Source organism: Marmota monax, unplaced genomic scaffold (assembly GCF_021218885.2).
Source record: "Marmota monax isolate L192 unplaced genomic scaffold, Marmota_monax_Labrador192_F-V1.1 WCK01_AAM20220418_F8-fsc00475, whole genome shotgun sequence".
Classification (NCBI taxonomy): domain Eukaryota; kingdom Metazoa; phylum Chordata; class Mammalia; order Rodentia; family Sciuridae; genus Marmota; species Marmota monax.
The window spans coordinates 178505-200275 of record NW_026693913.1 but is presented as its reverse complement, the minus strand read 5'-3'; the positions used below and the strand labels follow the sequence as shown (position 1 = coordinate 200275).

Here is a 21771-nt window from a genome sequence, read left to right as displayed (position 1 = left end):
TATAAGGCCTTTACTATAATGTTATGTGTTGTATGTATTATATTATGTGTGCACACTTGTGTTTTGTGTTATATGTTTGAATGTATGTATGTCCATATATCATATATGATGAGCGCTCATGATAAAATGGATCCAAATATTTTTTTTCACGTTATTTATATGGTTTAATTTAAATTGGGTAAACAACTGTTGAGGATTGTTTTAATATGTAAACAAAAAAGAAGGTTAACAGATCTGTTTGTTTACTTTCACCTTTCCTTTTCATTATATTTAATAATTCTCTTAAAGATAATGTAAATTGTTAAGAAAATTGTTTTCTTTTAGTGCCTTCTGTAATGTTACATAATTTTTTCTTTAGCCATTATTGCCAGAATTCCTATCTTCATCCCAGTGCCGGTGAAGATAATGTAAATTGTTAAGAAAATTGTTTTCTTTTAGTGCCTTCTGTAATGTTACATAATTTTTTCTTTAGCCATTATTGCCAGAATTCCTATCTTCATCCCAGTGCTGGTGAAGTCAAAGATAAAACCAATCTACAGCTTCTGCAATAGCCATCACTGAACTGCTTGCAGAACTTGCCTGGACACATTGTGAGCTCACCTGTATGCATTGTGAACTATCTGTTGGTGCAGCGACTTGTGGTAGTGTTGGGGTATTTTTGCTGATGATGTCATTGGTGGTACAATTTTTCCAAAAGGAGCCGTCAATTGGCTTGGTGTATCTTCCTCCCTTCTGCTTGTCATGATCGTCCAGCTAAAATTTGGGGGCCAACAGAGGTGAGGCAAAGAACCTCACCCCCCCGCTGGTACAAAGACCTCTCCACAGGTGTGGCTGTATACTGGACCGGTAGTCAGTGACGGGTAAGATCCAATTGCAATGGTACCAACCTAAGGACCATATGTACTATTGGACAACCTAAGGCAGGCACGGTCCCTAAGCCACATGCTTGTTGTTTAAACAGAGAGGGGGAGATGTTGAGAGCCACAGCCGAAGGGGCCCCAGCAAACTTCCAGCTGCCCACTGATGATTGGCTCACAGCGGCCCCAGCAACATCTAGCTGATTGGCTCCTCTGCGGTGATGCTCATTGGGCTGTTTCCCTGCCCTTTCAGACCACGGAGCTGCTCATTGGGGGACTTTTTTGGCTCCGCCCATGTGACCCAGCCAATCGGCCTCAAGAGCAGGAGGATTGTGGGAGGGGGAGAGAAGCTTGTGTGGGAGAGAGAGGCTTGTGGAAAGTCGGTGGTGGCAGTTGAGGCTCTGAGGGTTTTTCCTGAGAGGCTGTTTTGTTTGGCGTGTGTGGTTCTAAAAATAAAGTTAGTTTCTTTTGACAAGTGGCTCCTGATTGTACCCAGCCAGACTGCGGCATCTCTCTCTCTCCCTCTCTCTTTAAAAAAAAAATAAAATAAATGGAAAAGCTCAAAGCAGAGCAAAATTAGAGTGAGTCAAAGTATAAGAATAAAATTTATAACATAAAGCCTTCAGCCAGGGCATCACTGGGCCATTTTAACTATTGTGTACAAAGTGGCTTTATTTTTTAGTTTATTTCAATCATCCTGCACCAAACAGTGTTATGAGTACATGCTCAGGTTGTTTAGCAAGGAGTTCATTTTTCTGGTGACACATGATCACAGATCTAGTGAGCATTACTGCCATGATGCAAATATAGAAATACAGAGAAAGATAGAATTTAGCTCAGCTTGGCTTGGCTGGAATCTGGTGCTCTGCCTTTATCTGGACAAATGGATATGGGCTGAGAAGGTTCTGGCAGCCTGGCTGAGATGGCCAAGAAAGACTGATGCACATGGACCACTTTTAATTTCCTTCCACAGGCTTTGAGAGCGGTGTGTGAAAGACAGATATATTGCTGGAGATAATATTTTAATTCAAAATTTCAGCCCTCTGGGTTGGTGGCTTTCTGCAAAGGGACCTTTCTTAAGATCCTCAGAGTTTGAATTGACTAGCTCCTGAGATTCGTGAACTGGGCCAGTCAATCCCGAGGTGGACAGAGAAGATTCGGACTGTTTCTAATGGATCTGTCTGGGTTCCTTATAGGTTGGCTTATGGCAGGAGGGTCAGCCTCTAATCCAGCCTGGTTTGCTCAAGTTTGTACTGTGAGTTTGGAGACTGCTGGGGAAGTTGGGGTGGGGGAAGAGAGGCAAATCCAGGCAAGAAATTGGAAAGGAAACTATTTCATAATGTTTACAGATGCGTGTCTGGGTATTGTCTCAGCCATATCCTGCTGCTCCATCAAGATTTCGCTACAGCATTTTGTGTGGCTGGCCAGCGCCTTTATTGCAAGGCGGAGAATTTGGATATGGTTCCTCTGGTCTGAGCGAGGGTGACATTTACTATCTTGCTGTACAGTTTCCAGGAAAGAACCTTCTGTTAAAGCAAGCTCCAGGATATTGAAGTGCTCCAGTCTGATTGAGTGCCAAATTATTTATAGCTCATCTACAGTTGCTGGGGGTTCCCTCTTTTGGTTTCTGAATTATTAATATTTAAAGATTCCACTTGAAAAAAAATTGGAGGGTTTAGATAGTCTCCCTTGAGGAACTGTGTGCACATCATTGGCTTCCAGAAGACCAAACTTTTAAAATTTTGAGTCAGTTGAAAGAGTTAAAAAAAAAAAAAATATATATATATATATATATATATATATATATATATATATATATATGATTCATTGATGATCTTGAAAATACATGATAAATGTTGAATTGAAGTTGATTGAGGGCTACCTTTGCTTGACTCTTTGAAAACTGTAGCCTTGGAAGGGCTGACTGCTGGAATCAGTGGATTTCATATAACAATAATTTATTAGGTTGAGAGAGACAGGTGGAGTGATCAGCTTTTTATTTTATCTGGTGAGTTCTTACCCCTACATTGAAAAGGTTGGTTAAACCAGGGAATCACAAAGGGATATATCCTTTCTTCAAATATTTTCCTTTTTTTTTTTTGTTTGGTACCAGGGATTGAACTCAGGGACACTCGACCACTGAGCCACATCCCCAGCCCCATTTTGTATTTTATTTAGAGACAAGGTCTCACTGAGTTGCTTAGTGCCTTGCTGAGTTGCTGAGGCTGGCTTTCAACTTGCGATCCTCCTGTCTCAGCCTCCCCAGCTGCTGGGATTACAGGTGTGTGCCACTGCGCCTGCCAAATGTTATATTTTGATTCAAAATATCTGAATTGTAGTAATCGGCTGGCATTTTCATGTAGACCTAAGGCCTTTTTTTCTGAGTCTGATGAAAGGCAGGCCCTTTGTTTTTCCTGAGTAACACATATTGTGTTGTCCTGGAATTTTGGTTTCCTTAATATAAAGCAAGAAACTCTAGCTATTTCTGATTGCAAAATCCTTCTTCATTTTTAGTTTCTCTCAATATTTTATGGTTCCCTCACCCATTCCTAATTTGATAGTATTTCTTAAAATTGCAGGATTGAACCCAAGGGCACGCTACCACTGAGCTACATGCCCAGCCCTTTTTATTTTGAGACAGGGACTATGGTTTTGATGTGAGATGTCCTCCAAAAGCTCATGTGTGGGACAAGGCAAGCAAGTTCAGGAGGTGAAATGATTGGGTTAGGAGAGCTTTAGCCCAGTCAGTGCAGGAATCCACTGTTAGGGATTAACTTGGTGGTGGCTGTGGGCAGGTAGGTGTGGCTGGAGGAGGTGGGTCCCTGGGGGCATTTCTTTGGGGTTTATGTTTTTCCTCTGGTGAGTCAAGTCTCCCTCTGCTTCCTGGTGGCCAGGTCCTGAGCTGCTTTCCTTTTCTGAACATTTCTGCACCTTGGGCTCAGAGCAATGGGGCCAGCTGACTGTAGACCAAGACTTCTGAAGCTGTGAGCCCCAGATGAACTTTGTGTCCTCTAAAATTGTTCTTGTCAGGGCTTTTGGTCACAGTGGTGAAAAAGCAGACTAAAACCGACTTGTCAGATTGCTGAGGCCGGCCTTGAACCTGTAGGATTATAGGAGTATGCCACTGCACCTGGCTCAGCTTAACTTTTGTATAAAGAACAATCCTCTGTTTGTTTACACTCTTATTCCACTGGTTAATATTCTTTCTGTTTATATTTTTATTAATTTATGGGTCAATTAATTCAATTACACAATTATGATTCTATACAATTAATATAAACACATTTGGGCCCAAACACAGCAGACTCTTGCTAACCGTGCACCTCAACAGGTGAGAGGAGGAATGACGGGCGGGAGTGAGAAGACCTTGCTGGGCCTGGGTGCAGGTGGCTGGCAGATTCCATCAAGGAAGTGAAGGGTATCAGTTGATCTAGTAAGTTGGATAAGTGGGGGACTGGCTAAGAAAGTGCGACAAAAGTATTCATTGTTGCTGTGATCTCATGAAAGATGGGGCACTTGGGTGCCCCGGGTCCCATCACCGCAGACAGTGTTCCCCAAGAAAGGACAGTTGGCAACTCCACACCAACATTTTTTCCGATTGCGTGTCTGTCATTTCCTACACACAACTGAAGCTTTGTCAAGGGTGGGTCGTGACATGTGGACTAAGGACTGGCAGCCGCTGACCTGTTCACACCCTCTCCAGTCATGGCTTCTCCCCAATAAAACCATGAGCCCTTGACCACTTGTGCTTGCATGTTACTTAAGGACCTGATGATTAATTTGTCACTCAAGCAGCAGCCACACTGCCTCTCCTTGGTGGCATTCCCATGAAGAATATGACCTTCTACCAAGGTGCTGAGGATTTCTGAGACAAAGAAGCAATAGGTCACAGCCCCTGGTCTGAGCCTGTGGCCCAGAACTGGCCCTCTGGTGATGGCAAGGAGTTACGGCATTCAGATGGTGACTCAGTTGAAAACTTCACACAACGTTTGCAAAATTAATAATGAAACCCCAAAGCAGAAGGACCAAGCCCCGGAAACCTTGTGTCTTTTCATGGAAACACAATGCTGAAATGGCAGGTGGTGAAGGAAAGCAGAAGCAGTGGCAAGGTGGGCGGAGCATTTCATCCCAAGGTACCGGAAGACATCAGGGTGGCTGAGAGGGCAGAGGCGAAGCGACAGAGATCCCACCCGCAGGGGTCAGCGCTGCTGTCTGTTAATCTTGGCTGGCCTTCTGGGCTTATTATCCTGCAGCTGGGTTTTGAGGGAGGCGAATCCCCAGGGAGTCCTGTTGCCTGGCTCCTCCGCCCTGAGACCCAATTACCCCTGACTCATCGCATCAGGCTCAAGTGTCTGGGAGGAGCTCTCGAGGCAGAGTTCTGAGTCTGCTTTGTGATTGAAGGTCCTCCATTGGCCGGGCTTCCGCCGGTGTGTCTGTCCCTGGCCAGGTTGGGGTTTTCGCCAGGGCTTTGTTAGAATTCCGGGAGGTCAGTAAGAGAAGGGCCTTGCAGGAACTTCAGTTCAAGACTTCTTTTCCCCCAGGACCCCCGGGGGGTCTAGGGAGGGACATGGCAAAGTGATAACGGGGAAGAATCAGGGCTGGGGTCAGAGCTTCAGTTGTGGCTGTCTTTTTTCACTTGCTGAGTAAAGTTGGATAATCCCCTAATGTCTCTGAGGGTCTGTTTCCTCCTGTGCAAAGCAGGGTTCAGTGGTTCCTCCTTATAAACGCGAGACAAGACCACCCCACTCCTCTGTGGATGCCTGAAACCACAGAGGGCACTGAACCCTACATGTTCTGTTTATTCCTTCTTTATACTGTGATAAAGTTTACTTTAGGAATTAGGCACAATAAGGGATCAACAACAATAATTAATAACAAAAATACATCAATTAGGACCATATGTGAATAGGAATTCTCTTTCTCAAAATATCTTATTTCCTCTTTGTACTGTAGTAATATTTTCAGACCACAGTTGACCACAGGTAAGCCAAAACCAGTGATGGGGGCGGGGGGAACTACTGTATAACCAAGGGATCCCCCAGGCTATGGTTTCAAAGCCACAAAGTAACCTGCTGGGCCACCATGCCTCTCAAAGTGAAACTGATCCCACTGTCTTAGCAGGAGGGCAGGGGCTGGGGGCTTCCCTACACATAAGCCCAGCAGAAGGCTCCTTTGCATTCTTTTGTTTTAAGGCAAAATGTTAGCATTTAGTAAATTTGGATGGTGGGCATATGGGTAATTTTGTTGTTATCCTTTTCTCTATAAATTTCAAAATTTCAGAATGACCAGTGGATTTTCATGCATTTGTAACATAGAATACTATGCAGCCATTGAAAGAATGAGGGTGAAAGTGCATGTGACAAGAACCGGGGATCTGTGTATCTACCCGTGTGTCCATCTATATCACGTGTGGGCGGACACCTAGGTGTATCTTTCAGAGTGCGGTTCCATTTTTATTTAAGATAACACAAATCACTGTGTTACGGGTAACTTTTCCTTTCTCTTTTACTTTCCAAATGTTGTAATTCAACATGCAGAATTCACTCATAGACACCAATAAAAGCTTATAGCTTGTCAGTTTGTGGCTTAAATCTGGTTTACTTCTTCCTCAGTCCTGTGTCCCAGCCACTTATCCCCAAGGACCTGTTCAAGGCTGGGGCCCCACCTGTCTGCCTTTTCTGATCTGCCTCTCACACCATGCTTTCTGCTACCCGGGACCCTTGCAGATGCTGTTCTAGGTTCCAGCTATTCCTTGCCCATGAACACCACTGTTAACCCAGCCAGCCCTGGGGGAGGAGGGCTGCCCATATTTATGCCATTTGACCCAAAGCACAAGATGACCCCTCCCTGGTTACTCATGGCACATCCAAAACCAGGCACAGCGTGAGGCCAACAGAAGGGAGAGGCACCACAGCAAATAGCCCAGGATGATGGCACAGAGCTGGGCTCAGACCCTCGGGGCATTTTTATGACATCAGGAATGGCTATATCATTCACAGAGCCAATTCTAAAATAAAAATACAGGGATCCTTGTGCAAAATGACCAAGACTTTTAAGATGGTGACCTCAGAGCAGTAAGTCAAGCATGGGCCAGGTATAGGTCCCTTTGTGGCACACGTACACACCCATGAAGCTGGCCTTGTGGGGCAGGCTTTCTTGCCCCCTTCCCTTCTGCTCCATGTAGCCCTGGGCTGCTCCTGTCCTAACTCCTGATCTGAAAAGTCTAGATATCTCTGGTGCCAGCTGATCCTGGTCCCAAAGAGAGGAGGAAGGACTCCCCCTCATTGCAGCCTGAGGTCCACTTCCCAAGTTCTCATCTCGTGCTCCAAAGACACCTGGATTATGTATTCCCTTCAGGGAAACTTCTAATGCCAGCCATAGTGTGAGGTGTGACTCCACAGCCCCAGTGAGCCCATTGCTTTATAGGGTGATATCAGTGCATTTCCTAAGTCCTATACTTAATAACCTAAGTCCAGTTATTCAGTCTTATATGATACCACATGTGGGACACAAATAACCCACTTTGGGTTGGACGGTGACAAGTTCAGTTTCTCTTTTATTATTAATGATTTAAAAATGTTGAGGTGGACATGGTCCTGCTGGTGCATTCCTGTAATCCCAATGACTCCGGAGCTGAGGCAGGAGGATCACAAGTTTGAGGCCAGCCTCAGTAACTTAGTGAGACCTTGTCTCAAAATAAAAAAATTAAAAGGGCTGGGGATGTGCCTTAGTGGTTAAGCACCCCTGGATTCAACAATCAGTATCCCTCTCCCAAATGTTGAGACTCAGCTTCACCCAGGGTTGTCATGAGGCACCTGTTGTTTTTGCATGACTAGCCTTCAGCTACCACCATGCCCATTTTTCTTGGAAACCATTCTCTTCTGCACTTAATCCATAGAACTGGGGTGGGACCAATTCCAAATCCAGAGGTGTAGGAGACTCAAGTTTAACCCATTCATCTAGTTCTAGCCATTGGGCATAGTGATTGGTTCAGGGATGGGCACGTGACCAGTTCAGTCTCCACAGTGATTGGTTCAGGGGTAGACATGTGATCACTTTAGTCTTACAGTGATTGGTTCAGGGTGGACATGTGACCATTTCATTCTTCACAGTGATTGGTTTGGGGATAGACAGATCATTTCCGCCTTCAATGAGCATTAGGAATGAGTCTAGGAATTCTGGTATCTCTAGTTTCTGTGAGGCTGTGATCTCAGAGCTGCTGGTGATCATGTGACCTCGTGTGGAGATGTCACTAAGTCACTGGATACAACTGAGCTGGATGTGGGTAGCACATCCAGGCTTCTCAAGATTTGAGCAATAGATTTTTTTTTTTTCTTAAAACAGTCTGAGTTGGGTTTTGGCAAGCAAAAGGCAAAAGGGCCTGACCCCATGAGTTCCACTTTTACAGTCAATAAAAATGCCCATGTAGTTTATTCTTGGTGCTGTGGGAATCAAATGAGACCGTTCATGTGCAAATGTTCTGTAAATGACCAAGGGCTCTTTTAAAAATTATTATTATTGTTCCTTTATTTTCATTCTGGGTATTGAACTCAGGGGCACTTTACTACTGAGCTACATCTCCAGCCCTTTTTACTTTTTATTTTGAGACAGGGTCCCAGTAAGTTACTATAGGTCTCACCAAGTTTTTGAAGCTGGCCTTGAATTTATGATCTTTCTGCCTTAGCCTCCCAAATTGCGGGGATTACAGGTATTTACTATTGAGCCTGGCAATAAAGGCTATTTGAATGGAACAAGCAGGGACATACAGTTGCCTAATGATGGAGATAGGCCAGCTTTAATGACATTACAAAGGGAGTTCTTTTTCTTTGCTATCTCCCACTCTAAGAATATCAGTGAGCTGGTCAAGGAGTGGTCAAGGAAGGTGGTGAACTAGTCAGGAGGCAGTCAGGACAGGAAGTGGACAGGGCAGGGGATGATGAGTTCAGCAAGTGTACAGGACACGTGGTGGTTAGGTAGGTGGTGGCCAGGGAATCTGCTGTGGCCTTTTCTCTTTGTGATGTTGTACTGTGCTATCTGGTGGAGGCCTGGTTCAGAGTATGGAAGAGCGAGGGTCCCAGGTGGGCCTGCAGACCTCCCCTGGCCCTTGCCTCTGTCTTTCCCAAGCCTCTTTTTGAGGACCGAGCTATCTTCACAGGGGTCAGGACCCTGGTGTTTTGAGTTTGGTTGGATGTTTTGCAGCTCAGATATTTGGAGATTTCAGGGAGAGGTGCCAACTTTGCTTCTGTGAGCTGGACTCAGCCAAGCTGGGGTCACAGATCTTTGCTCCAGGCAATTCTTGGAAGCACACTGAGAACCCCCTTCTGTTTTTGGTTGTGGGTTTGAATGGATCTTTGCCTGGGAACCCAGAGTCATTCTGACCTATTGGACCTGCGGGTCTATAGCCCCTGACTAGTTGCTTGGTCAGGACACAGAACTTGGCAGCCTTAGAGAGCTGCAGGCCTTGGTCCTGCTTCCCAAGGGCCAGCCGCCCACTATGTGCAGCTAGAGGCCCTTGACCTTTTAGGAGTCTTCATGGGCACCAAGGTCATGTGTCACGTGGGCTGAAGTCAGGTGTGGCTTGAGTCTTTTCTTTCTGAGCCAGCCCTCTGATCTGCCAGCTTGCTAGGCTCAGCTTCTTGGGGGGTGGGGAATGGGTCTCATTCCCACAAGTGTTTGCTGATTTGATTCTCAGAATTCTCAGCCAAAAATGTCAGATGTCGAGGGGGCCCTGTAGAGTGTGGGTAGTGGGGGCACAAAAGGAGATGGGCCCAACCACTGCTTTTTCTCTTTCATCTTCTCTCTCCTGAAACCCGAATCCTGAAGGCCCTGACAGAGCCCCTGAGATGGAGGCAGAAATGTGAGGACAACTTTCAAGTATGAATGATGGAGGAAGTGTCCCCTCCTCCCCCTTCCTCCCTCTGCATAATCAGATCAAGTCCAGGACAATTCTCAAGCTCAAAGGCAAGTGGCTCCTTAAAGGATAATAGGAAATGTGAATGTGAAAAGAATGGAATGCTTTTCCAATGTAGGTCACGCTTAAGCACATTGAGGGAGGCAGAGGTGAGGGACCCTAGGGACATTGCTGGGGGACCCTAGGGTCAAAAAACCCAAAGGGAGGGCTGTAGACTGAGGCTGTCCGGTAGTGTGACCAGCTAGCAAGCCCTAAGAGCCTGATAGCATTGCATATTGAATCCTCCAAGTCTCCTTTTCCCTGGATTTCATGCTTGGCAAACAATCCCTTGATTATAATGTGGCTCGGCATGTAGGTCAATACAGGAGTCTTGTGAGTCTAATTAACATGAGCCTGCCCGGAGAGATGGAGCCACTCTCGGGTAAGTAAGTGAGCAAAACTGACCCTACAGAGCTGAAGGCCACACACTGAGCTGCTGACCATGCCTGAAAATAATAAGAGTTTGTGACCCTATTGGCAAAGCCCCCATCCTCTCTAACTCTATCCCCTGCTTTTCCATCATGCTTGGATCTGACCTCAGGCAAGTTTATTAATGTCTCTGCTTCTGTTTGCTCATCCATAAAATAAGATCAAAATAGGGTTGCTGTAGGAATCAGTGAGTTAATGGCTGAAACTGCTTAGAAAAGTTCTTGGCACATCAGTGCAGTGTAAGGGTCTGCCATATGATTTGGATTTCCACAGTACCAAGTGTGGCTTGGGTGAGTAACTATTTTTTTTTCATCTGCTCTCCATTTGCCCTCTTTAATACAGACTTAATAATAAGGTCAACTGGAAAGAAAGGTGTGGTAAGCAAAGTGTCATTGCATAGATAAAAGTCTTTTGTAAACTGTAAAGGGCTGCACAAGCAAAGCCTTTGTTTATTTTTATCATTTCTTGTTAACAATTATTAATCTTATCAGGTCCCTCTAGACTATAGTGCAGAGGGTGATTTTAATACTCAAAACCAGAGAAAGGACCCAGAGAGGCAAGAAGAATCGGGGTACTTGGGCTAGGGGCTGTTGCCCACAGAGGGGAGGGATTCCTGAGGAGCTGAAGGGGGATTCCTCATTGGGACTGAGACTATACCAGCGGTTTCATTTCCTTGCAAAGGTTCCCTGGCTGCTCAGTGCAGGCTTTGGGTGGGGCTGGAAGAGGCAGGGGCTACCTGTTCCTGACTGTCCCCCAGGTATTGCTCTGCTGTTTAACAAACAGAGTTACCAGGGAGTGTTGTGCATGCAAAATTCAAACAGCGGAAGGAGGAAGAATGGGAAGGGGAATGTTTGTGGTTTATTTCACTTTTAAAAGGTTCACAACAAAAGATGAGGAGAGAGAGAACAGAATGCAGTATCCCTGGCCCTGCCCATGGCTTAGGAGAGGAGGTGTGTGTGTATGGTGACCAGCGGCGGAGGACTAGAAAACAAGGGGAAATATGAGCTCAAACACGACCTGGTTCAAGATACCTAAAAGCATACCTGTGGCATTTGCAGAATCCCAAATTATTAAATAACATCCTCATGTGGATGGGTAGGAGCTCTTCACTAAGAATCAACCATGTGAATAAGAAGGGCAGGAGCAGACTTTGGCATCAAGATCAGGGAAATAGGAACTTAGCAAGGAGAATTCTTGAGCCCTGATTACATCTGCAGTTCCATTGTCACTTAGGACCTCAGCGCCTCCAGGAGCAGGCTGAGACCTGGGCAGACTGATTGGTGCCTTGACTTAGGGCTTAAGATCTCTAGATCTGTTGTTTGCTGCTGGCTCCCAGCTTGGCCCAGGAAACCTCTGGTTGGTGGACGGGAGGAGGGTCCGGCCTGGTCTCAGTGGAGAACTGCATCCCCCCCATCATGCTGCAAGTTGGCAAAAGAGCTGTGACCTCCCTTTTCACCTGCATCCCTAGGGAGTTCCTCTTGCCTGAGAAGGGTGAGGAAGGAAGCAAGGAGCAAGTAGGGATCAGTTTAGAGCCACTTCAAGAGTCCACTCAACAATCCCCAGCCTGGCACTAGGTTTACGCCCAGCAGAGCTGGGTTTCCTTCCCTGAAAACAAAGGAAGTCACGGCCTTTCCCCAGAACAGAGATTCGCTCGTGAGAAGCCCCAGGGACTCTAAGTTAAAGGGAAGACTCCTTAGGGGAGGAAGGCCTGAGGAGTCTGGAGAGTGACTGAGATGCTGGGCCGAGTCAACCTCATTTCCTGCTCAGGTTATGCCAGAGAACCAGCCAGTGCCTCTCCCCAAGCCAGCTGCCTGCCTCAGGAACTGGGCAGGGCCCACCACTTAGCCCAAGAAGTCCCAGATGGCCCCAGATGGTCAGTGATGTCATAGGTACTTCATTTATTTATCTATAAGTCTTCAGAGTGAGCAGAGAGGAAGCCAAGCAAATGGAAACACTGTACAGGGCGCAGCTAGCTGTTCCTGGCCTTCAGGTTTGTTCCTGAGCAGAGATGAAAATCTGGCAGGAACAAGAACTAGTGGCCCCGCTTTGAATGTAAACTCTCTGTACCCCCAGAGCTTGCATTTCCTGTGGATTTAGACTCTTTGACCACATTTTCATGTTCCATTAACGTAGTTTAATTGAAAACAAAAATGTCTCTGCATGATAAAGAATGATAGAGGAAAACGGGATAGTGGGATGCTCTTCTGCTGGTTTATTTGGTTTTGCTTCTTAACATTTTTTTTTTTTTTTTGGCAAGGGAGAACAATGTCGTTCTCTCCAGACCCTTCCCTAGGATCAGCGGGTGACAGTCCCTTGGGGGAGGAAGGTTGGCTGGTGTATGGAGCTCTCTTCTCTCTTAGATGTTAACTTCAATCAGAGGCCGCAAGTGAGAAAGGAGGTCAGAAGTGACCCCTTCTTCCTGGGCCCTCACACGGCACCTTCCTGCGTCTTTCTCACGCACTTCAGAGACTGTGTACACAGTATTATAGAAATCTGTGCCTGTGCCTTGAAGGCCACCAGTTGTTGAAGCAGGGGGCCGTGTTGTGTGTGTGCTCTCTATAGCTCAGCATAATTCCTCACACCCTGGAAATGCTCAGTCCGTGTTCGCTGCGTGAGCAGATGAGGCATGTGGGCTGCAGCAGGCTGTGATCACAGGTGAGCAGCAAAAGATGGGAGTGAAGAACAAGCATGACGGAGGGCAGAGGCGCCCTGCCTGCCTTTGCCGTTGTTCATCTCAGGGAAGTGGTTCAGCAGACTCAGGATGGGGACCCCGGGGAAGACAGAGACCTCTGTTCCTGTCTCCTCGCCAGTTCCTTTTTTAATCCAAAAATGACCATGGCCTGGATCAGTGGATGGACAGCCCATGTCACTCTGCCTCCTGGTCTTTCTGAGATGCTGCAAAGGAGACTGACTTTGGCTCAGTAATTGTTGGCCCCTCTTAGAACAAGATTGGTATGTGGGTGTTCATCGCAGTGCTTGGGAAGTAAGCAATACAGCTGAAGTCCCTTTGTCCTGGCTCACTGGCATATGGGGTCAAAGCTCATCCTGTCCAGTATTTTTTTCCAGAGCTCAAGGTCAAGTCTGGCATAGCAAGGACTAAACCCATGAGCTGTTCCTGAGCCCCGTAATTGGCATCATTAACCTGAATGGCTCTTGAGACCGTGTGGGTAGCAAGACAAGAGTTCTCCGAGGAAAAGAGCAGCAACATTGTTCACATGCTTTAAATTATTTAGTTGCATCAACTATTCAGATTTGAAAGCATCGCAATGACTCTACTTAAAAATTCCAAGCAGGTGATGGATGGACTCAGTACTTCCCAGTACTCCCAGCCTCCAATCCAGCCTCCAGGAGGCTCCTGAGAGTTATCTGAACTCCTTTGCATCAGGCTACGACTCTTAGGACTAACTAAAGCACAAAGGTAATCCTACCCATGATATTTGGCATACTTTTCTTGTAAGTGAATTTTCTTTAATTTTTTTTTCTATTTTTATTGGTGCATTATAATTGTGGACTACAGTGGGATTCCTTGGTAAGTGAATTTTTGTTAAAGGTCCCACCAGGTCCCATAAATATTTCCCTGAGAAAGGAGGCAGCGAACGGAGGTGGTTAGGACTGGATGTTTGTACAGAGGCACGCTTTCTGCATAAGTGTGTTGTGAGCCCGTTCTCATGGATTGTACTTGTGAACTGTGTGTGTGTTTCTGAGGTTTCCGTGTGCAAAGCTGCTGCTCTTCTCACAAAGTTTTGTCATTCTAAGTGAGACCAGATGTGGCACCTGTGGAAGTTGCAATAGAGCAGAAGGTGTGTGCTCTGATGGCAATCACCATTTATTTATCGAATACTTCCAGAGATTATATATGCACTTAATATTACATTATCTAACATCTTCACTCAAGACACAATAAGCCAGGCATTATTATTTCTATTTTGTAGCTTAGTGAAGCAATGCTCATGGATATTGCTTAAAGCCAATCAAGGACTGAGTGATTCTAAACCTGGGGTTTCTTTCCATCACACCAAAATGCTTCTTCTCTGGCAGATTTCTAGGTCATAAAATCTGGCTGCTGTGTCCAAACATTAGAGGATACTTTCTTCCTCTATGATGCTAACCTTGGGGGTTGAGAAGGGAAAGGGCTATGGCAGGGGATGGAGGGGCTTCTGGGAAGCTGGTGATGTCCCATTTCATCTCAGTAGTGGTCGCATAGGTGTGTGCACTTTGTGATAATCCATCAGGATGTTCACGAGAGGTTCAGTTTTAGTTTGTTATATTTCAATAAATGCTTATCTAAAAATATTCTTCCTCCTAGCAAATAATGTTGGAGTGTAGCCCTGCCTCTCCTGGCCAATGTGTCCTAAGTAGACTTAAAAATAATAATATTTTTAAGTAGATTTAAAAATAATACAAATGTGTCATACCCTCCCCCTTCACAGAAAGATTTTTAAGTGAATCGCAACAAGAAGTCATGCACAATCATAAAATAGTTCTAGGAGGAGGCTGTCAGCACAGTGTTCCTTACATACACGTGCCCCTCTGTCGGGGACCACACAAGGCTTCAGGTTAGCTCCAGACCTCACGACGCTCATGACCCAGCTGACAAGACAAGCGTGTTCTGTAGTAAACAGACATTTGTCTTCAGTGTATTAAGATGTGTTGGAGCAAGCTCTCTCTTTCTCTCTGGTGAGATCAATAAACCAAAGGAAGGGGAAGTTTTCATGAGTTTCATCCTGTATTTCATGTGCAGGTAATTGAAGTGGGAAAGACCACGTTTGGTCAATAATTTGAAAAAAAAACCTGGTCTCCAAATCTTAAAGGTTTCAAAACGAATAATTATATCTTTATATGGTGGTTTAAACTAAGAGAGAGTATATCTAGTCATCAGGGTGGGTTTTGTAATTGATCTGCAGTTACATTCCTTTGCTTACTTGCAAGTTCACTGTGCTAGATCCACGGCCTCAAAGAACATGGGTCTTATGCTAATTTAATTCTGGATCTTATTCTCATTTACTTCAAACTGCGATAGTTTTAAAACTCCCACACTGGGGTGCTTGTTGCAAATTTTTCTCCTTCTCCTTACCTTAGAGCTTCCAAGACCTGGAGGGAAAAGATGCATGGACTCTTTAGACCTACAGATCTGCTTCCTGCAATTTGTCAGAAAGCCAGTATGGCACAGAGTCACACATCTAAAACTTTAACATGCATATTTATCTCCTAGGGATCATGTTAAAATGCAGATTCAGATTCAGCAGGTCTAGGGTAGGGCCAGACATCTACTTTCTTTTTGTGTGTGTGTATTTACTTTTTAGGTGTAGATGGACACAACACAATGCCTTTATTTTTATGTGGTGCTGAGGACCGAACCTGGGTCCCGCCTGTGCTAGGTGAGCGCTCTACCACTGAGCCACAATCCCAGCCCCAGACATCTACTTTCTAATGCACTCCCAGGTAATGCTAATGCTGGTGGTCCACAGAGCACATGTTGGTGAGAGGATTTAGAAAGGGTCTAGAGAAAAAGAGACAAGACTTAGACTCACAATTTCTGGCTTTTAGAGCTGGCTCAGCCACTTACTTACTTATATTCTTGGACAAGTTGCTTTGCCTCTCTGGGATTTAATTCCCTCAAATATTAATTGTGTCGTAGTGGAGAAGGGTAGATCAGATTATTTCAAAGCTTGCATTCAAAGACTTTTCAGAATGATATTTTGGTGTAAAAACTTCAAGTATGGGACCATGTTCAGCCTTGCAAGTTTCTAACAGATAAACTCTCATAAAATTAGCAAAGGAAGACTAGAAGGACTGGAGCAGGAGGCCAAGTCAGAGATAGGGAGCAATAATAATTTCTTACCGGAAATATAAGGCTATTTGGTTTCAAGGTGATAGATTTTGCATTAAAAAGTGTTGCCTAGGGCTGGGATTGTGGCTCAATGGTAGAGTGCTTGCCTAGTATGAGTGAGGCACTGAGTTCAATTCTCAGCAAATAAACAAAATAAAGTCCATTGACAACTAAAAAATATTTTTAAAAGTGGTATCTAAAAGGGGGCTGCTATTTTTTTCCCCAACCATTACTTTAGGAGGTGACCCGAATGACTGAAAATTTAATTGCATAAGAAATTTGAATGAGGGGAGCAACAGATGTGCTAGAGCTTTGAAATAAGCAAATTCATCCAGAAGGCTAGGGGTGAGTCATGGCTGGAGGGCAGCTTTTGGAGCCACGAGGGAGTCTGGTTTGAGTAAAATACTTTATCTCTGCTGCATATTATTTGTATGTCTTTTCAGCCAAGTTGGCCAGGATTGCAGGTCTTTGGCCACCGCTACCAGACCTAATGGGGGTTGGAGCTTGTGAGACAGGGTGGGGGAGTAGCCCAGTCTCCCCCAAGGGTTAGGGAGAGCCAAGATGCTTGGGGTACACAGGTATTCAAACAGGGACAGCGGCAGGAGGGTGGGGGGTGTAGGAAAGGGACCTAGGAGATTTAGTTCAACGAGTGAAACTCCAGATAATTCGAGTCTCTGCAAGTCTCTGGCGGTGGCCCTTCCCCCAGTGCCCAGTATCTCTCCTCTGAGCAGCAAACAGGATCAAAACCGGAAAGGAGTCCCCAGGTTTAGGGATACGTGCTAGTTTCTTTTTAAGTCCTTAAAGCAAAGTGAGGGGATCAGAGAGAGAGAGAGAGAGAGAGAGAGAGAGAGCTCCTGGGGACCGTGCTCTCTGCCAGCATTGGGAGGGGCACGGAGGAGATTTTTACCTTATGAAGGACGTGCTCGTTGAAGACAGGGCCAGCTCCCCCCTGGCAGGAGTCGGGTCTCTGCAGGTCCATGCCCGGCTTGGGGCCCGCTGCTCCCCGCTCTTCAAGCGCTCTGCGTCAGCGCGCCCAGAAGCGGGGTCCGGGTTCCGCGGGGTGCGGCAGGCCCGGGTCTGAGCCCCGCGGGCCGGGCCGCATCTGCGTTCAGCACCGGACAGCTCCCGCGGCGGCGCGGCGCGGTACCCGGAGAGCGGGCGGCCACTCTCCTCCGCCACCGCGGCGCTTCAGCACCGGAACAGCGACGCCGCCCCTGTGCGCCTGGGACCGGAGTTCTGAGATCCCGTCCTCCGCGAATCTCCTGTCTTGTGACTCCAGGATGCGGGGAGGGACGTGCGCGCCTTCCCCGGTACCAGAGTCTGCAGGCAGTGACCCGGCTGCGCTCTCGGGGCACTGCGGTCCCGGAGATCCTGGTTCCCGATCCTCAGCGAACCCGCATCCCCGTCACCACGACGCGCAGCCCTGCTCCCCGCCCGGTTCGCGGAGGCCAAGTCCTGTGGTCCCCGCGCCTCCTCTCTTTTGGTCCCTGGGCAGTTCTCCCGGGAGACAGCGGTTCTAAGCCTGAGATGGGTGGTTGACGGGCCTTACAGGTCCCCGAGGTCCTTGAAATATGCCAGATTCTGCTCACCTGTACTTTCTGAGGGGGAGGGCCCGCAGCTTTGATTACGCTCTGCAGATGCACGTGACCCCAAGAAGTTAAGAAGGATGGCTCGGGTGGCGGCGGTGGTGGTGGGGGAGAAAGAATGATTGAGAGCAGGCTCTGAAAATAGTTGGGCAATCTTGGGCCAGTTTCCTCGTCCCTCCTGTGCCCGCCTCCACCACAGTACCCACCTTGTGGTGATGTTCTGAGGATTTAACGAGTTAATGTAAGGAGCCTAGAAAAGCCCCTCGATGAGTGTGAGCTATAGGCTCTCCTGGCAAGGGTATTGGAGTCTGGCTGCCTTCTCTAAGCATCAGGGAGGTCCAGTCGGGAGTAGGAGGCTGATCTTCATGGGATGGGAGCTGGGACTGCAGTCTCTGGGCTTCTCCTCATATGTGACTCAGTGTTCAGCAGGTGGCTACCTCACTACCGTCCTGTTCCCACTGGCCCTTATAGTCAAAATCAACATGGAGGAATGTTTAGATAACCCCAGGCCTAAAAGGGTGCACAGTACTCCTGGGCTTCAGTTCTTTTTTGGCTGGGTTGGCTTAGCCAAATCACTTATATTCTCTGGGATTGCTTCTATTTTCCCATCTGTAAAACATGTACAAAAATCGATGCCTAACTTTTTTTTATGTATGAAGAGTAAATGAGACAACATACCTGAAAAATCTCTTAACACTTAATAATAATAACACCTTCTAAATGACACTTGCTTTACAGTTTAAATGAAGGAACTTAGAAAAGTTGAGTCTGGCTGGAGCCCAGAGTCACAGGAAAGAGAGGTGATGTGAGACAAGTTAGATTAATTCCCAAGTATTTTATTTTATTTTATAGGTGAGGGCCCAGTCATGTGGGCCACGTGAAGAGTTTTGAACTTTATTCTAAGAGCAATGCAAAGCCATTGCAGGAGAGTGGTATGGCCAGATTTGAGTTTTAAAGATGATTTTGGATATTATATGGAGAGTAGATTAATAAATGTGCTCATATTTTCTTATTGATCTATAAAATCTCTTTGTATATTATGGGCATTCATCCTTTATACCATAAATATTACATTTTATATTTTAATAATTTTGTTTATGATCTTATTTACTGTATTAAAATTTTTATCCTTTAAATTTGATTCTGAGCATGAGAAGGCATTAGCCAGGCAGGAGAGATCAGAGATATATGGTTGGACAACCAATAAAAGAAAAGAAAAACATGTAATCTTCCTTTCACTCATTCATTTATTTATCTTTAATTGGTGCTTTCTACATATACATAGAGGTGGAATTCACTGTGGCATATTTACATATGCACATAACATAATTTTGTCAAATTAACTCTGCATTTCCTCCCTTTTCCCTTCCCTTCTTCCTCCCCCTCAATTTCCTTCCTCTTCTCCACTGATCTCTCCTCTATCTTGCGATATCAGACCTCCCCCTCCTGCTCCTCTTACTTTGCTCTAGTTTCCACATATGAGAGAAAACACTGGATCCTTGAGTTTGAGTCTAGCTTATTTCACTTAGCGTGATGATCTCCAGTTCCATCCATTTACTGAAAAATGCCACAATTTCATTCTTCATTGTGGCTGAGTAGAACTCCATTTTGTATATATACCACGTTTTCTTTACCCATTTGTCTGTTGATGGGCACCTAGTTTGGCTATTGTGGATTGCACTGCCATAAGCATTGATGTGGTTGCATCCCTGTAGTACGCTGATTTTAGACTTTTTGGATAAATACCAAAGAATGGAATAGCTGAGTCATTTCATTCCTTGATTTTCGAGGAAACTCCACACTGCTTTTCAGAGGTGGTTGTATGAATTGAAGTCCTACCAACAATGTATGAGTGTACTCTTTCCCCCCATACCCTCTCCAGCATTTATTATTATTTGTATTCTTGGTAATTGCCATTCTGACTATAGTGAGATGAAATCTCAGTGTAGTTTTGCATGTCCCTGATTGCTAGCAATGTGGAACATTTTTTCACATATTTATTGGCCATTCATATTTCTTGTTTTGAGAAGTGTCTCTTTAATTCTTTTGCCCATTTGTTAATTGGATTATTATTTTTTGTATTATATGTATGTATGTATTATATATACATATATATATTCTTTATGTATTCTGGATATTAATCCCCTATCTGAGGAGAAGGTGGCAAAGATGTCCTCTCATTCTTTAAGCTCTCTCTTCATGATTTTAAATATTTCCTTTGCTGTGCAGAAGCTTTTAAATTTGATTCCATCCCACTTATTGACTCTTGGTTTTATTTATTGTGCCTTAGGAGTCTTATTAAGGAAATCAATGCCTGTGCCGATATGTCGGGGTTGAGCTTTAAGCTTTCTTCTAGCAGTTGTGAAGTTTCTGGTCTGATTCCTAGGTCTTAGATCCACTTGAGTGCAGGGTGAGAAACAGGGATCTAGTTTCATTTTTCTACAAATGGATATCCAATTTTCCGGGACCATTTGTTAAAAGGGCCATCTTTTCTCCAACATATATTTTTGGCACCTTTTCCAAATATCAGATGACTGAAACTATGTGGGTTTGTCTCTAGTCTATTGGTCTTCATGACTATTTTGACGCCAATACCAAGCTGGTTTTGTTAGGATAGCTCTGAGTGGTGACTGTAGGCAGGTGGGGGGTGGCTGGAGGAGGTGGGTCACTGGTGTGTCTTTGGGGTCTATATTTTGTGAGCCAAGCTTCATATTCCTCCGCTTCTTGGTGCCATGTCCTCAAATGCTTCCCTCCACTACACTCTCCTACCATGATGTTTGGCCTCACTTTGGGACCTGAGGAATGGAGTCAACCATCTGTGGATTGAGACCTCTGAAACTGTGAGCACCCAACTAAACTTTTCCTCCTCTAATTGTTCTGGTCAGGGCTTTTGGTCATAGCAGAAAAAATAAACCTGACTAAACAAGGTATTGCACCTCCTCAGTTAGATTAATTCCCAAGTATTTTATGTTATGGAATATTTTGAAGTTATTGAGAATGGAATAGTTTTTCTGATTTCTTTCTCAATAGAGGCTCTATTGGAGTATAAGAAATCTATTGATTTATAAATATGATCTTGCATTCTGCTACTTTGCTGAATTGATTTATCAGCTCTAGAAGGTCTTCTGGTGGAATTTTGAGGGTCTTCTAGATACAGGGTCATGTCATCAGCAGAGATAATTTGACTATTTCTCTTCCTATTTGTATCCCTTTAATTTTCTTCTCTTGCCTAATTGGTCTGGCTAGAGTTTCAAGAACTATATTGAATAGGAGTAATGACAGTGGACATCCTTGCCTTGTTCCTGATTTTAGATTAAATTATTTCAGTTTTTCTCCATGCAGTATGATGTTGACTTTGGGCTTGTCATACAAAGCCTTTATAATGTTGAGGTGAGTTTCTTCTCTCCTTAGTTTCTCCAGCATTTTTTACATGAATGGGTGCTGGATTTTATCCAAGGCCTTTTCTGCATCTGATTCTTGTCCTTAATTCTGTTTATGTGGTATAGTACATTTATTGATTTGCATGGGTTGAATTAATGTTTCATCCCTGGAATGAAACCCCCCTGATCATGGTGAACTCTCTTCTTGATATATTTTTTTAAATGTGGTTTGCTAATATTTTATTAGGATTTTTGCATCTATATTCATCAGATACTGTTCTTTGTCTGGTTTTGATACCAAGGTTATATCATCCTCATAGAATGTATTTGAGAGTATTCCCTCCCTTTCAATTTAAAACTGGAGGAAAGCTGGTGTTGGTACTTCTTTAAAGATTGTGCAGAACCTAGTGAGAATTCATCCAGTCCTGGGCTTTTCTTTGTCAGAAGGCTTTTAATTGCTGTTTCAATATCATTGCTTGCCCTTGGTCTGTTTAGGTTTTCTGTATTTCCCTGTTCAATTTGGAGAGGTCACGACACAGTGATTTTTTGAAGACAAGTCATTCTCATAAGTAATTTGATTTTGAACTGACATCTTCCTGAGATTTGGGTCCCCCGAGTGTGATGGATAAGGACATCTGCAGACCGACTCTTGGATGGGTGATTTGTTTTTGTGGAGCTTCTGGTCTAAAGGTTTTAGAAGTGACATACTCTCATCCTGTCTCCACACACTGAGGAGGTG

At 45.0% G+C, this 21771-nt stretch overlaps 1 protein-coding gene across 1 annotated transcript in view; it reads right to left on the bottom strand.

Annotated features, from left to right (window-relative positions):
- Rab37 (RAB37, member RAS oncogene family) overlaps window positions 1–17132 on the bottom strand; it is a 78877-nt gene extending 61745 nt beyond the window's left edge. The window contains exon 1 of the mRNA XM_046463394.2: window positions 16974–17132. Coding sequence (XP_046319350.1) covers window positions 16974–17045 — 72 coding nt within the window. The 5' untranslated portion in view covers window positions 17046–17132. The remainder of the gene's footprint in view (window positions 1–16973) is intronic.
- Between the last annotated feature and the right edge of the window lie 4639 nt (window positions 17133–21771).